Below are 15,801 nucleotides of genomic sequence, written 5' to 3'. Positions count from 1 at the left end.
TTGGAGGTGAAGATTGGAGGAAGATCTGGACTCTGCACAACAACTCTGCAGCTGTGAGATCTTGATTTTCTAAATGCTATGATTCTCTGTACTCTTCCTATCCTCCAATACCTGGACTGTCTCCTCCTGCATCTCACCAAGCCCTACCTATTGCTTTTTTTGCTTACTGTTTCCTCACTACTTTGTGAACTTCTCTGTTCGCTCCAATTTCCCCACTCCACCATTATTTATACACCTCTATCCAACAACTTCTTTACTCCTCAAAAAAAAGCACCCACACAAATCCTCTATTCACACCCTCTATCTACTCCCTCCTGCTTCTGGGGATCTTCCCTAAGCCTGAACCAAGTCACACACCTGATATCACCCATGCAGCCTGCCATCGCTTCCCCTGTAAATGGTGTTAACCTTCTGATTTAATACTAAGTTAACTCAAGTGATTTGAATAGGCGCCAAATTTCCCATACACCAATTAGCAGAAGTGAAATACAACAAACGAATTTAAACAAAATATAACGTGAAGTGTAACCCAAAAAGATACTTCTCAACCTTTCCAGGAAATATGCAGAGATTTCCCACAGATGCAGTCTTGGTTTGGGGTGGGAAGGGAGCGATCAGATCAGGAACACATCATGTAAATACAAAAAAACATAAAAACAATAATTGTGCAGTATATTAGTGTAATTGGGGCTAGATGGATATCTTGGCTCTTTGGGATTTCCTACTTACAACAAGTGTAAAGTTTATAACGCAGTGGTCTGACTCAGTCAGGGTGTGAGGAGATAGATGTCACATCTCAAGGTGTAGCCTGGCCCAAGTAGGATCCAATGTAGAGAATGTTTTCAGTGTTGAATGTACTCAGATCCCGGTATAATACATGCAATGGAAACAGAACAGACCAATGGTCTAGATTGCAAAGCAAAAATTTATAACACAGGTAGATGATAGGAAATGTACTTACAATAAGTACAACTCAATTGTACATGTATTGGTATCTTTCAGCGATATCTATCAGTCCTAAGGGTAGTTCTTCCCACGATCCTCCAGTACCTCCAACCTTGCCGCCGGTGGTGGCGTCTGACGTCACTTCCGACTCACGGGTGACCGCATCCAGTCGTGCTGGATGGCGACGGGCTGGGGTAGAATCTGTAATGGAACTCAAGCGTCCGGCGTCTTCACGTCTAGGCAGCTGCAGCAACTTCTTTGGCTCTACGCGTTTCGCTGTGTAACATACAGCTTCCTCAGGAGCAGAATGGCGCCTAGCCATAAATTTATTATAGTCTTGATATCTGTCCTTAGAATGAATTCTCATAAGCTTATTGAAATATATCCGTATATGAGATGACTAATGAACTTTTTCTGTCTTTTCTCTCTCCCCCGTGGTACCGCAAGTGTTATTTTATTAACATGTTTTACAAAATAATTTTCAACTCATTGATTGGTATAAAGCTTTTAAATAGTACTAGATGTAACTGATAGATATGTTTTTTTTCTTTCTCATATTTAATAAAAGTAACAAATGCTATTTTAGTATGTTAATTATTTATGTGTAATTTTTGGACCACAGAATACCTGTGCCTGTTTTTAGAGGCGAACCTGTGGGTTAAAAATATGTTAATAGGTTAAATGATAATTGCCAATGTGCAGTCAATTAGCGATACCATATAAATAAGCACCACCCATATGAGACGCCAGTCTTCTCCTGAGGAAGCTGTATGTTACACAGCGAAACGCGTAGAGCCAAAGAAGTTGCTGCAGCTGCCTAGACGTGAAGACGCCGGACGCTTGAGTTCCATTACAGATTCTACCCCAGCCCGTCGCCATCCAGCACGACCGGATGCGGTCACCCGCGTGTCGGAAGTGACGTCAGACGCCACCACCGGCGGCAAGGTTGGAGGTACTGGAGGATCGTGGGAAGAACTACCCTTAGGACTGATAGATATCGCCGAAAGATACCAATACATGTACAATTGAGTTGTACTTATTGTAAGTACATTTCCTATCATCTACCTGTGTTATAAATTTTTGCTTTGCAATCTAGACCATTGGTCTGTTCTGTTTCCATTGCATGTATTATACCGGGATCTGAGTACATTCAACACTGAAAACATTCTCTACATTGGATCCTACTTGGGCCAGGATACACCTTGAGATGTGACATCTATCTCCTCACACCCTGACTGAGTCAGACCACTGCGTTATAAACTTTACACTTGTTGTAAGTAGGAAATCCCAAAGAACCAAGATATCCATCTAGCCCCAATTACACGAATATACTGCACAATTATTGTTTTTATGTTTTTTGTATTTACATGATGTGTTCCTGATCTGATCGCTCCCTTCCCACCCCAAACCAAGACTTAATACTAAGTTAAGCATCCCAACAGCCTGCACTCATGGTTACTTTCCCACACTCGGCCACTCCTACCACTCATTGTGACCAAGCACTGCCATACACAGCACTTATTCCCTCACCTACTGTCTCTGTAAGTCTCCCACCATACCTCTTAGATTGTAAGCTCTTTGGGGCAGGGATTTCCTTTTTCCTATTGTCTGATTTTGCTGCACTTATGGTATAATTATAATTCCCTGTACTGTATTCTTTGTGAAGCGCCGAGTACACTTTTGGCGCTATATAAATAAAGACATACAATACATTGTGTATATTTAGTGTCACCCAACAAATGGTTGACGTGTTAGCCAGTGTTACATTTAAATGAAGGTAGCAATACTCAAAATGAAGCAAGCTCATGTGGGATTATTTCTTTTACATAGCGTAAACAAATGTGCCAATACAGTGGTGTCTAAGTCTGACAGTCTTGTAGACTTTGTTCACACTATGCAATAGAAATAGTTGCACATCATGTTGAAGTGCTGGTTATTTTCAGATATTTGATCACCGTACTTTTCATATGTACAAGGTGGTGTTTTATTAGGTGACATTTTGAGCAAGTATATGTTACATATACACATATATGCTGAAGAAATTAAAATGGCAGTGGGCTGAAATAATCGCAAGGACAAATGACCATCGTTGGACAAAGATGGTACTCAGCTGGATTCCAAGGGATATCAAAAGACGAAGGCAACGACCAAATGATAGGAGAATGAAATCAGACAATGCAAACGATAATATACATACCTTTTCGATATAGAAAGTCCGGTGTATACATTTACTGAATAAAGCTACCCGAGGCAGTCACAGTTTGCACAGGTCTGGAGAAAAGCACCAGGTCAGCAATTTATAGATAGCATAAAAAGGCATTGTAAAGCAGGAAGGATTACCTTTGTATTAAAGTAGCAGTCTGCGCTACATTATATTTTCAGCATTTTATATTTATTCTTGCCTTTCCAACAGTTTTATTTTTTAAATCCGATGTTTTGTTGAGTAGATACAAGCAGTCGAACGTCTAAGTGTCAGGGAGGTCAAAATAGAGCTTTCCCAAGGCAGACCGAGGTTACCATGGTACACTCACATGCTAGCAATTAAGATCATGATTTATTTTTTTTGTAAAAACATTTTTAAACCAGAGCATGCTCAGGCCCCGTTTGGCCCAACCTCAGCTCCTTGCTCTGCCTCCAAGCAACTCCTGGGCCAATCACAGACACCAACTTGTGAAGCTTTCAGCCGAGCCAGATCCAGGAGCTTCTCCAGCTCAGCGCCTGCTTAAATTGTACGTGCCATTCCTGCAGCTTGTTTGCGATGCGTGAAGCAGGGGCCACAGTTATACAATTATTTTATACAGTGCCCCCCCAACTGTCACACTGCTCTGTGAACCATGAGGTAGCCAATCAGAAACTACCTAGTGGCATCTTCAGCCAATGGGCAAGCTGCCTGATGTCAAACAAGGGGCCAGCATCTGTGCGGACATGCTGCCTCTTGGCCTATAGCCAACATGGCAGCTCCAGGCGCAAGATTCGAACATTATGAGGAAAACTCACATAGGCTTCTGGAAGGGATTGCTGCTTCATAAAGTGTCACATGTTCCATGTTTAGAATGCCCCCCAGTCTACATGCATTATAATGTATTGTATGTCTTTATTTATATAGCGCTTCACAGTAGTGATACATGTTGTAATCATATAAATAACCGGTGATGGGAATAAGTGCTTCAGACATAAAAGTAACATTATGGAAGAGGAGTCCCTGCTCCAAGAAGCTTACAGTGTAATTGGTAGCTAGGGGAACGTATAGAGACAGGAGGGAATTCTAGTAAGTGCGTCTGCAGGGGGCCAAGCTTTATGTATCATGTGTTCAGGATTATCCACAGTGCTATTCATATGCTTCTTTAAGCAATTGTGTCTTAAGGTGGGTCTTAAAGGTGGATAGAGAGGGTGCTAGTCGGGTATTAAGGGGAAGGGCATTCCAGAGGTGCGGGGCAGCCAGTGAAAAAGGTTTAAGGCGGGAGAGGGCTTTAGATACAAAGGGGGTAGAAAGAAGACATCCTTGAGAAGAACGCAAGAGTCGGGATGGTGCATAGCGAGAAATTAGGGCTGAGATTTAAGGAGGGGCAGAAGGGTGTAAAGCTTTAAAAGTGAGGAGGAGAATTGAGTGTGAGATGCGGGATTTGATCGGAAGGAGAGGGATTTCAGGAGGGGAGATGCTGAGACAGATTTAGGAAAGAGTAGAGTGATTCTGGCAGCAGCGTTTAGGATAGATTGTAAGGGAGACAAGTGGGAGGCAGGGAGGCCGGACAGCAGGAGGTTACAGTAATCAAGAAGGGAGAGAATGAGGGCCTGACTCAGAGCTTTAGCAGTCGAGTAACAGAGAAAAGGGCGTATCTTTGTGATACTGCGGAGGAAAAAGCGACAAGTTTTAGAAACGTTTTGAATGTGAGAGGAGAATGTGTGAGAGGAATAGAGTGTGACACCTAGGCAGCGTGCTTGGGCTACTGGGTGAATGATCGTATTTCCAACAGTAATGTGGAAGGAGGTAGTATGGCCAGGTTTGGGAGGAAGTATCAGGAGCTCTGTTTTTGCCATGTTAAGTTTCAGTTGGCGGATGGCCATCCAGGATGATATTCCAGAGAGACATTCAGAAACTTTGGTCTGTACAGCAGGTGTAAGGTCAGGGGTTGAAAGGTAAATTTGTGTGTCGTCAGCATAGAGGTGATATTTAAACCCAAAAGATGTGATTAGGTCACCTAGAGAGTGTCTAAAGAGAAAATAGAAGGGGTCCCAGGACAGAGCCTTGGGGTACCCCACAGAGAGATCAATAGAGGTGTTAGCAAAAGAGACACTGAAAGTACGATGGGAGAGGTAAGAGGAGATGCAGGATAGAGCTTTGTTACGAATACCAAGAGTATGGAGAATGTGGAGGAGAAGAGGGTGGTCCACGGTGTTAAATGCTGCAGAGAGGTCGAGCAATATGAGCAGAGTGTAATGACCTCTGTCTTTGGCAGCATGAAGGTCGTCGGTTATTTTAGTGAGGGCTGTTTCAGTAGAGTGAGCAGTGCGGAAGCCAGATTGCAGAGGGTCTAGGAGAGAATGGGTGTTGAGAAAGTGGAGCAAGCGAGAGAAAACAAGACGTTCAAGGAGTTTAGAGGCAAAAGGCAGGAGGGAGACAGGTCGATAGTTAGGACAAGTAGGGTCAAGCTTGCTGTTTTTGAGTAATGGTATAACGGTTGCATGTTTGAAGAAGGAGGATGGAAAGGTACCAGAGTAGAGGGAGGAGTTAAAAATCTGTGTGAGCATAGGGATTATAGAAGGAGCAAGAGGTTTTAGGAGATGGGAAGGAATGGGATCAAGAGGGCAGGTGGTAGAGGGAGAAGAGGAGATCAGCAGTGACAATGCCAGCGACATAATGCCAACGTCCATCCCTCCCCTGTACAAAATATATTAAAATGTGTGCTTACATAATGTATGCCCAGTCTGAAACCCGTTATAGAAACACCCTTGCAAGGAACAAGAGAAAGAAATCACATTTTAAGTTAGGAAAACTTTTATTTACTAAAACTCTGCTTTCATTTCTTTGCCCTCGTATCCCTATATACAGCAAGTGCTCCCTTTTCCAGAGCTTATGGGGTTCATTTTTTCTTCCAAAATTTACTGTAATCGTCTATGCTAAAGTCATCATGGAATTCATCTTTTTCTTGTTTGGCTTTAAACCTCCTGGGATCCCGCAAGCGCAGTCTGGCTTTTCTCTCCTCTTCAGAGAGTGTGGTGACATCAACTGGCATCTGGTGAGAAAGCACAGGCAAGATACGGCAAAATGGTACTGATCAAGACGGCCACTGGCCCACCCAAATCATTCATTCCATCTACAACCAATGCTGAAAACGGTCAACAACCAGAGAAGACACCCAATGGATTATTGTGGGCATTGGTGGCCAACTCCATCCTCAAGGGACACCAGTAGTTCAAGGTTTCAGGATATCCACGCTTCAGTCTTTGACTGAGCCACCTGTTCTGAAGCATCTTAATTAAACATTTATACACTAGAAGGATTACAGAATGTAATAATCCAATATATGCACTGAAGTTGAAATGACAAATGATTTTATTATTAGAATTTTATAGTGGTAACTGCTGATTGAAGTAGGGAATGTCTGAATACAATACATCCCATGGGTCGTGGTGCAAACAGCCAGCCTCGGCTTTAAGAAAACTTCTAAATAGATCATGCTGCCAAAAGCCAAACTAAAAAGACAATACCTTAATATCCAGGACAGTTATATCCTCCGACATACATATGGCTAAAGACAAACTTATGATGCAGACCACCTCTAGTTATGAACTATCTGCATTATATATCCAACTGCCCATTTAAAACTATCTGAAATTATTCCACATTGAAAGAAGATTTTTTCCCCCAGAAAACACTGTTACTTCAAATAAGTGCAATGCCTGTAAGGTGAACAAGGAGAGATTTGTAATTCAGGAGGAGCCTTCTACCAACTGAATAAACTAAGACACTCTTTGCTGCCTACATCGCACAGCCGAGCCATGTAATATAGGGATGTTAAGTATCTTAACTTCAGAGGAGGTTTCCTCAATGCAAATAGTAACACATCGTAACAGTGGTTAGAACAAGCAGTGTCCCCTTCATCTTCTTACGGTAAGGATTCGGCGGGGCTCCTTGTATTGGATGGTGATGGTGGAGCCGTCAGGCTGAACCAGAAATACCGGATACTTCCTGCTGAAGGTCTGTCTGCCACAGCGGACTATGGAGGTCCTGTTTGAGTTGTGTAGCCCCGATGAGCTGTGTAAATGGCAAATGGCCGGGAGAAAACTCCTAAGCGCACCATGCTGCAAAAAGCTAACAAAAACAAAACAAAAACACCAAATAAGGTAACATCCAGGACTTTATCTGCGATTCCAGACATATGGCTAAATTAAAGGAGTTCTGATTCCTACCACCTCAATGTGAACGTGTTACATCCTACGTATATCATGATGTGGTCTAATTGCACACATGCAGATATCTCAAAGCAAAAGCAAAAACACACACACACACTTAAAAACTGCCCCCCCAACATATTACAAGTTTGACGGGCCCCCGCCCCATGCAGACCGATATTATTAAAGTGGTTTCACAATTTATTGCTTGTGTTATTCTGTGATGCTCATTTTGGGACAGGTACATTTCCCCTCTGGCCTGAAGCTTGAATTGCTACTTTAATATTCAGAAAACCTCAGTGACTATACAAAATACAGTGAAGACACCTTCATAGGTGTAGGGAAAGGTTCAGCTCCGCTTAAACCGAGGGAGACGGAGGCATCTAAACAGGAGGAAACACCAGCTTCCCAGCATATTACACAGCAATTTCGGGCTAGTGGACATAGATAAGGTTACACAGTTAGGGGAGTCTAAATCAAGTTCAAAAAGGCTAATTTGTTGCATTATTTTTCCAGTTTGTATCCATGTTAAAAACGACTTCTTATAAAAGATAATTTGCATACAATGCATACTACCTGCTAATCAGGGAGGGTTATCAGAGAGTGTTTTGTTGGGTGCACAGACTACCACAGATATAATTTACAGCCAAGTCCCACTGCTTTCTCATCTACCGACTAATCGTTCCATTTTCTAATTAACGGAAAAGAATATTTTAAGAAACATTTGTCTTTATGCATTTTGAAGCATACATTTTAAGATATGGTCAAAATATATTTTCCCCAATATTAAGTAAATGGAAAAATATTTCTAGCCAGGTACAGCACCACTACTTTTTCATGCCACCGTGACCACCGGTCTTAGCAGATTTCTTATTGTTGACACAAAGCAATAAGTGCGAATAGGGCAGACACACAACTCAATACATTGTTATAAAGCCTCTGAAAAACAACTCCATAGATTTCTCACTGATGCAAGTTGGGCAGAATACCTTGATACACTGATGTTAAAATTCCCTGTTCACTCAATACAGCACAATATGGAACAATATGTATGCCCCACATAGCAGTTACCCAACAGCGGTGTTCAGAGCAGCAGTGCCCCTCCCAGCTGCAGCCATAGAGTCGGCAGTACGGTCCTCTATCAGCAGATGCAGTCTGTAGACTCAAGTCCTCGGGTCAGTGATTGAATAAAAGAACTGTTCCTTCACACCGACGGAACCTGAAACAGAAGAACATTCCCGGGAGTGAAATACCAGCTCGCCATCAGCCACAGGAAGCCTTGCTCAGCAAACAACATGCAAGCAGGGCGTTAAGATCGTCATAGGCACCATGCCACGCTGGACACGCAATGCTGTAGCGTCAACCAGTGCATATTGTGATTTACCCGTTTGTGACGCATATGCAGTACAGATCTATTCTTCTAAGATTGCTAGACGCTACCTTAATAAATTGAATTTTAAAGTGTTCACAAATACACAAGTTATTGATAACACGAAATGCAATGCAAATTTTACACAAGTGTTATGTTAAGCGCTGATAGAAATGACTATCTTCCCTGGCACTACTTCCAACTGAAAATGATAGAATGCGGGAAATTACATTTGAAGACGTTGCATGTGACTTTGCTAACAAAAAGAGCCACAAAGTTAACATAATTTGAGTTACGATTTGTTCATTTTGTTTAGTGTATAAACATTTAACAAAAAGTTATCTTTACTTGAAAAGTTTGAGAGTTGTGACATGTTAATTTTTAAAAACATTTTCATTAAAAAGTTATTCATTTTGATTTTGCAGTTTCCTGTCCCTATTTTTGGGTCAATACCTTTTTTTCCCAGGTCACACATTTTATTACAGGCCCTTGAAAGTCGGCCTAGGACGTTTTGCAGCTTCCATTTGGCCGTGACCAAAAACAGAGATGGGACACTTCGCCGCAGGTATATTTTGTCATGGGACGTGAGACCGGAGCGGTCTGTCTAGGCAGTGTAGCAGTCCCAAGCGGGATATTTAAACATCCAGTTGTCAGAGCAGAAGACCTGGCTTGGCGGGTCGGGTGCACGGCGGACCGGACATTGCGGTCAAGGCTGTGCTTAGTGTGCCGGCGCGACACGACAAAACATATGTATTGCCGCCGTCGCGAACGCTTATACTTAAAGCGACGCGACTGCTTGGTCGCGATTGGTAGAAGTCAAGTCAATTTGATTTTTTCAGCGACCGCAGCGTGACATCACTGTCGCTGGCACTATAAGCGCAGCCTTAGGCTAAGGCCCCGCTCCCAGAGTCAGCGCACCCGCACTGCTGACAGGTGGGGCGCTGAGATACACAGACCGCGATATGCGGTCTGTAGGGAGCGGGAGCCGGGCGGGAGTGGGAGGTTTGACAGGGAGGGGGGGCGTGGCTTGAGCGGAGGGACCCGCTACTCTCCCCCCCTCCCTCCACGGACTGCAGGAGGGAGCTGCTACTCTCCCCCCCCTCCCTCCACGGGCTGCAGGAGGGACCCGCTACTCTCCCCCCCCCTCCCTCCACGGGCTGCAGGAGGGAGCTGCTACTCACCTCCCCCTCCCTCCACGGGCTGCAGGAGGGACCCGCTACTCTCCCCCCCCTCCCTCCACGGGCTGCAGGAGGGAGCTGCTACTCACCCCCCCCTCCCTCCACGGGCTGCAGGAGGGAGCTGCTACTCACCCCCCCCTCCCTCCACGGGCTGCAGGAGGGAGCTGCTACTCACCCCCCCCTCCCTCCACGGGCTGCAGGAGGGAGCTGCTACTACCCCCCCCTCCCTCCACGGGCTGCAGGAGGGAGCTGCTACTCTCCCCCCCTCCCTCCACGGACTCGGGCTGGAGCTGCTACTCTCCCCCCCCCTCCCTCCACGGGCTGCAGGAGGGACCCGCTACTCTCCCCCCCTCCCTCCACGGGCTGCAGGAGGGAGCTGCTACTCACCCCCCCTCCCTCCACGGGCTGCAGGAGGGAGCTGCTACTCACCCCCCCTCCCTCCACGGGCTGCAGGAGGGAGCTGCTACTCTCCCCCCCTCCCTCCACAGATTCGGGCTGGAGCTGCTACACACACACACACACACACACACGCAGGCACTCATACATACACACATACACACACACAGGCAGGCAGGCACGCACTCATACACGCAGGCACTCACACACACACAGACACAGACAGGCACGCACGCACTCAGACACACACAGACAGGCACTCACCTGCTTTCACTCCACACTCCTCCCCGCTCCCCGAAGCCTCTCCTCCTCCCGAAGCCTCCCCTCCCCATTGGCTCACAGCCACACCACGTGACGCGTCAACGCTAGGAAACACCATTCTCTTGTGTCTCCTAGCGGCTGACGCGCCACAGCGTGTAGTCAGCTGTGCCGCCAGGGGGGACCGGGACCGGCTCGCGAGGATTCCCCTGCTGGTGGGGAACTCACGACATAGCCGCCCGCGCCAACGAGCGCAGCGGGACCGAGGCCCAAGTGTCGCGAGGAAAGCTGCCCTGTGACGTTTTGGTTGCAGCAAAATGTCCCATTCCCCTTGAAAGGCTTGTAGGCCCTGTACCTATTGTACCTACTGGCTAAAATGGCACTACATCCAAGGACCAAAAGCAATGAGATTCAGAGGTTCTAAACCACAAAGCTGCATTTTAGTGACAGGGGCTGATTTTCAGCATGGAAAGGCTCTTGAAGGCTGAGCCGGCTAATGCTAAAAATGAGTAAGACGGACAGAAAATGAGTGAGCGTTAATGCCTGCTAATTATAGTCACCTGCAGGCTAAACTTGTTACCTCCCACTTATGTTCAGCTTTATTAAGTAAATAAAGAATAATATATTTGTATTGTTATACAGTACATCACCATCAATGTACATAGCACTGTCCACTGAATGTTTGCAGAGGGATTACAACTTGTTATGAAGCAGAGAGACGGTGACTCAACCAAGGTCTCAAGGAGAATGGACACTTGCAAAATATATGCGTTGTGTCACATAAAAGGGACTTCCTCAGGGTGGTTCATCCCAAGGAAGTCACTCATGACGAAACGCGTCGGGACGTTCGCTGAGGTCACCACGTACACAACGCGCAGAGTTTTAACACCACAGCAGCCGATCGTGAACGCAACATCTCTGGACACAAGCCGCACGCTGCCGGTACCAAGGGCGCCCCTATCTTCACCCACAGCTTTACACACCCCGAGATAGATCTACCCTGAGGCAAGCTCCGACAGAAATAGTTGGCTCGTCTTTCGTGTATCCAGCTTCACCAGCTCGTGTATCCAGCTTCACCAGCTCCTGACCTCGACTCCGATCTGGTGACGTCACTCATGTAGTGATTTTCTCTCCAATGCTCATTTTTAATTTCCCCTTGTGAGTGCAGGTCCTCTCACATACATACATACCAAAAACTTTCGGGATTATTTCCCCGGCAGTCAGATTTATAACCTTTATTTAGCGGCAGTAGTTTTGTCCCAGATTATTAGGCTTTAGAGAGTGCTGGTTAGGGTAAGGCTTGCATGTAAGGGTTAGACTGGTATATTATGGCTAATGTAAGGGTTAGGCCGGGTTAATGCAAGGATTAGGTTGATATATTAGGGTTAAGAAGTTATGATAGGGTCAGGCTGAACAAGCATTATATGTAGCGGTATCTACAAGTACAATAAATCCCCTGGCCACAGCGCCTGTGACTTCTAATGGCAGTGCCTGCCACATAGAGATATAGTGATACCTAAAGGTCACACTCGACTCCTCTCTCACATTCAAAAAGTTTCTAAAACCTGTCACTTTTTCCTCCGCAATATTACAAAGACACGCCCTTTCCTCTGTTGCTCGACTGCTAAAACTCTGACTCAGGCCCTCATTCTCTCCCGTCTCCATTACTGTAACCTCCTGCTGTCCGGCCTCCCTGCCTCTCACCTGTCTCCCCTACAATCTATCCTAAACGCTGCTGCCCGAATCCCTCTACTCTTTCCTAGATCTGTCTCAGCGCCTCCCCTCATGAAATCCCTCTCCTGGCTTCCGATCAAATACCGCATCTCACACTCCATTCTTCTCCTCACTTTTAAAGCTTTACACTCTTCTGCCCCTCCTTACATCTCAGCCCTAATTTCTCGCTATGCACCATCCCGACTCTTGCGTCCTGCTCAAGGATGTCTTCTATCTAACCCTTTTGAATCTAAAGCCCTCTCCCGCCTTAGGCTGCGCTTATAGTGACATTGCCGGTGACGTCACGCCGCAGGAAAAATCAAATTGACTTGACTTTCAGCGATCGCGGCAAAAGCCGTCGCACCGCTTCTACTATAAACGCACGCAGCGGCGGCAATACATTTGTTTTGCTGCGTATGTCGCCGGCACTGTAAACGCAGCCTTAAACCTTTCTCACTGACTGCCCCACACCTCTGGAATGCCCTTCCTCTCAGTACCCGACTAGCACCCTCTCTATCCACCTTTAAGACCCACCTTAAGACCCACCTGCTTAAGGAAGCATATGAGAAGCTCTAGGAATGATACATGACACCTCATACATAACCGTTGGCCCCTTGCAGACACACTTACCAGAATGCCTCCCAGGGTTGCCACTGTCGCTGACGGCCAACCTGGAGATTTAGGTTTTTTTTTAAACGACACTGTGTTGCCATGATAACGTAGCACCGCATGACGTGACATCATGTAGCGTCTCATTGTCATGGCAATGGGCGTCACGTGACGCTATTACGTCACATGATGTTCCCGTTGGCATGGCAATGCAGCGCCATTTGACGCTGTGCAGACATATTGCCAGTAGTTGCAGGGGGAGATGCTGGGAGACATTGCTGTTGCGGGCACTGTTGATGTGTTAATGGTATATAGAATTGTATAAAGAAGAGGAACTTATTTTACTCTATTTACCAATTAAATGTTAAGTTTTAACACCTAGGAGTGCACTTCTAAATGAGCTTCTAGTTGTGGTGGCAATAAATATGTCTTCACTTTCCAGCTGCAGTTAATTATATATAGAATTGTATATTACCTTACGTCATTTCTATTATTTATAACCAACGCTGATGACAATTGTTGCAGACAGAGTCGTCGCTGCTCAATATTCATTTATTACAATTTAACAAAGACTCACACCTATGGAAAGACAACATGGGTGTTGAGGCGACACCTAGGCCCATATTAAATATGCCGTGAATTAAGAGCCACTGGGAAGATGGCATCTCTCACTGTCATACTGGAGGAGAGAGAGAGTAGCTGGAAGAAAGAAGAGGATGTTTATACAGGAGACTAAATTTAAGGAGAATAACAATCTCACAAAACATAAAGTTTGTGGAAAGCATCTTGAATCACTAGCGGCGGCAGCAATAATACACTGCCACAACTCAACAAACTCTCACTAGTACGAAGAAGGCTCGCGTCACAGGACTTGGAGGGAGGGAAACGCGTACACGGAACCGATTAACCTCAGCTTGTATTGTGTACGGGCGGTAACAAGAAGGTGAGGGGGAGCGGATTGCAGGGGACACTGAGAGGAAATAAGCAGGCCGGTTGGTGATGGCTCCGCTGCGGGTGCTAGAGCTGTACAGCATCATCGGGGGCATGCTCTGCGGGCTGACAGGTACCAGCAGCAAGTGACCCTGCTGCAAGCACGCGCTCAAGAGTAAGGCCTCGGGCATGGTGCCTCGGGCCGCGCTGATCAGCGCTCCTGCTCTGCCTCGCCTGCTCAAACTGGAGCTTTTTTGTGTCCTGGCAAGCGAGACAGTCCGGAGGCGGATCAGAGGTGTGGCAGGAGGCGGGGCTAGTCCCTCGCTCCCATTGGATGTGAGCGGTCACGTGACCGCTCCTTCGCTTCCCTGAGCTGCAAATTTAAAATTTGCTTGTCTCTCCAAAATACCTGAGCCTCCGCACGCATGCAGAAGCAGCTGCTAAAGCCGCACTGATGACAGATGCAGGGGGTAAGTGCATCTGCTCAGCGCGGCTCACCCTACTATGTCCCAGGCCTTAAACGAGACACGCGCTCATAGCTGAAGGAGCAGCACTGCTCCACCATAACCATCCTCTGCCACCCGGCCCCTGCTTCATTCACGCGCTGACGACAGAAAATGTGTGCGCCACTGCCGCCAACCCAGAGATTTCAGGGACCAACCCGTAGCCAGAAGATGGGTATGGTAAGAAGTCTACGGGTCAAACCCAGAGAGGTGGCAACCCCGATGCCCTCCTACTGTCTCTGTACGTTCTTCCTACCTACCAATTAGACTGCAAGCTCTTCAGGGCAGGGACTCCTCTTCCAAAATGTTACTTTTATGTCTGAAGCACTTCTCCCCTTTATGTGTTATTTGTATTATTAGTAATTTATATGATTGTCACGTGTATTACTGCTGTGAAGCGCTATGTACATTAATGGCGCTATATAAATAAAAACACACACATACATGCCGTTGTCCCACGCGACACCGCTGGGTCACACGTGTAAGCCACAGAAGACTGTGTAACCCTTTCACTGCCACGCATTGCAGCACTGGTCCCCTGGCAGCGGAAGGGTTAATGAGCATGGAAGAGCACTGGTCTACTGTGGTGGCCCTGCCTTTGAAGTGGGTGGCCCTGCCTTTGAAGTGGGTGGCCCTGCTTTTGAAGTGGGTGGACCTGCCTTTGAAGTGGGTGGACCTACCTTTGAAGTGGGTGGCCCTTGCAACACACATCTCATGAACTTGATATCTCCTTCCCCCCCCCTAACCTCCCAGAACAAGGGGGCCATGCGGCGCCTGCACCACAACCTCACGAATCTAATCCTGCACGTGCAACAAACAATGACATCATCAGCATGACCACGGCACGCGCCACCTCACCTTCCCAGCGGCCGCGGCACGTTTACCAGATCGAACACGTCCTCTGTTCAACCGCTGCCCACGTCCCTTACACGCGACTGCGTGACGTCCCGAAGGTGCGCAGGAGACAGGGGGGCGTGGAATATGGAGTGACGGAACCCAGGGGGGGAATGCGCTCCGTTGCCACGGGCGACGGCGGCCACGCCCTTTCAACGAAGCTGCCGCCCATGAGGGCGTTTGTGTCGTCTTTCTCCGCCCCTTACACATATATGCCCTGCGCCGATTGGGCACGCCCCTCCCACACACCCCGCCTCAGAAGTGACGCAGGTGTACAAGACTCCGCCCCTTTCATTTGGCAGACTGGGATTTCTGCTTCTCGTCCGGCCACGCCCCCTGCCTCGGCTGCGTTCTGTCCCCGCCCCTCCACGTGGTCCTGCAGGCTGCAGTTCTGTGAGTCCCGCCGCTGTGCTCTGTCCCTGCCCCCTGCGTCCTGTCCCCGCCCCCTGCGTCCTGTCCCCGCCCCCTGCGTCCTGTCCCCGCCCCGGCAGGCTGCAGGTCTGTGTGTCCCACCGCTGCGCGCTGCTCCGGGCACATGGTCGGGTCCAGGCTGCTCTCCCGGCTGGCGGCTGCAGGTAAGAGCAGGATCCGGGTACACTGTGTCACCTCCTCA

At 47.2% G+C, this 15,801-nt stretch overlaps 1 protein-coding gene across 2 annotated transcripts; it reads right to left on the bottom strand.

The window, feature by feature from the left end:
* Window positions 1-5,923: 5,923 nt before the first annotated feature.
* Window positions 5,924-15,370, bottom strand: MRPL55 (mitochondrial ribosomal protein L55). Of its 2 annotated transcripts, none has more exons than XM_075581071.1 (4): window positions 15,153-15,370; window positions 8,410-8,557; window positions 7,057-7,258; window positions 5,924-6,179 (listed from the first exon to the last, which is right to left on the bottom strand). In XM_075581071.1, exons 2-4 carry the CDS (start codon window positions 8,454-8,456, stop codon window positions 6,027-6,029), a joined length of 402 nt encoding a protein of 133 aa, XP_075437186.1. In that variant the 5' UTR covers window positions 8,457-8,557; window positions 15,153-15,370; the 3' UTR covers window positions 5,924-6,026. The 2 variants fall into 2 exon arrangements, with proteins under 2 accessions (XP_075437186.1, XP_075437187.1); XM_075581072.1 differs by lacking the exon at window positions 15,153-15,370 and adding an exon at window positions 14,975-15,081.
* Window positions 15,371-15,801: the final 431 nt, after the last annotated feature.

The sequence above is a fragment of the Ascaphus truei genome, unplaced genomic scaffold (genome assembly GCF_040206685.1).
Source record: "Ascaphus truei isolate aAscTru1 unplaced genomic scaffold, aAscTru1.hap1 HAP1_SCAFFOLD_1032, whole genome shotgun sequence".
In the NCBI taxonomy this organism is placed as follows: domain Eukaryota; kingdom Metazoa; phylum Chordata; class Amphibia; order Anura; family Ascaphidae; genus Ascaphus; species Ascaphus truei.
The sequence above is the reverse complement of the archived record's forward strand: the minus strand, read 5'-3'. Positions and strand labels throughout refer to the sequence as shown.

Excerpts from the sequence above, each read along its gene's own strand:
- MRPL55 (XM_075581071.1), bottom strand. The coding sequence starts at position 8,456 with ATGGCTGCAGCTGGGAGGGGCACTGCTGCTCTGAACACCGCTGTTGG. Across the intron at positions 7,259-8,409 it reads GCTCTGAACACCGCTGTTGG|CTTTTTGCAGCATGGTGCGC; the intron begins GTAACTGCTATG and ends TGTTTTTGTTAG. Across the intron at positions 6,180-7,056 it reads AGCCCCGCCGAATCCTTACC|ATGCCAGTTGATGTCACCAC; the intron begins GTAAGAAGATGA and ends CTTTCTCACCAG.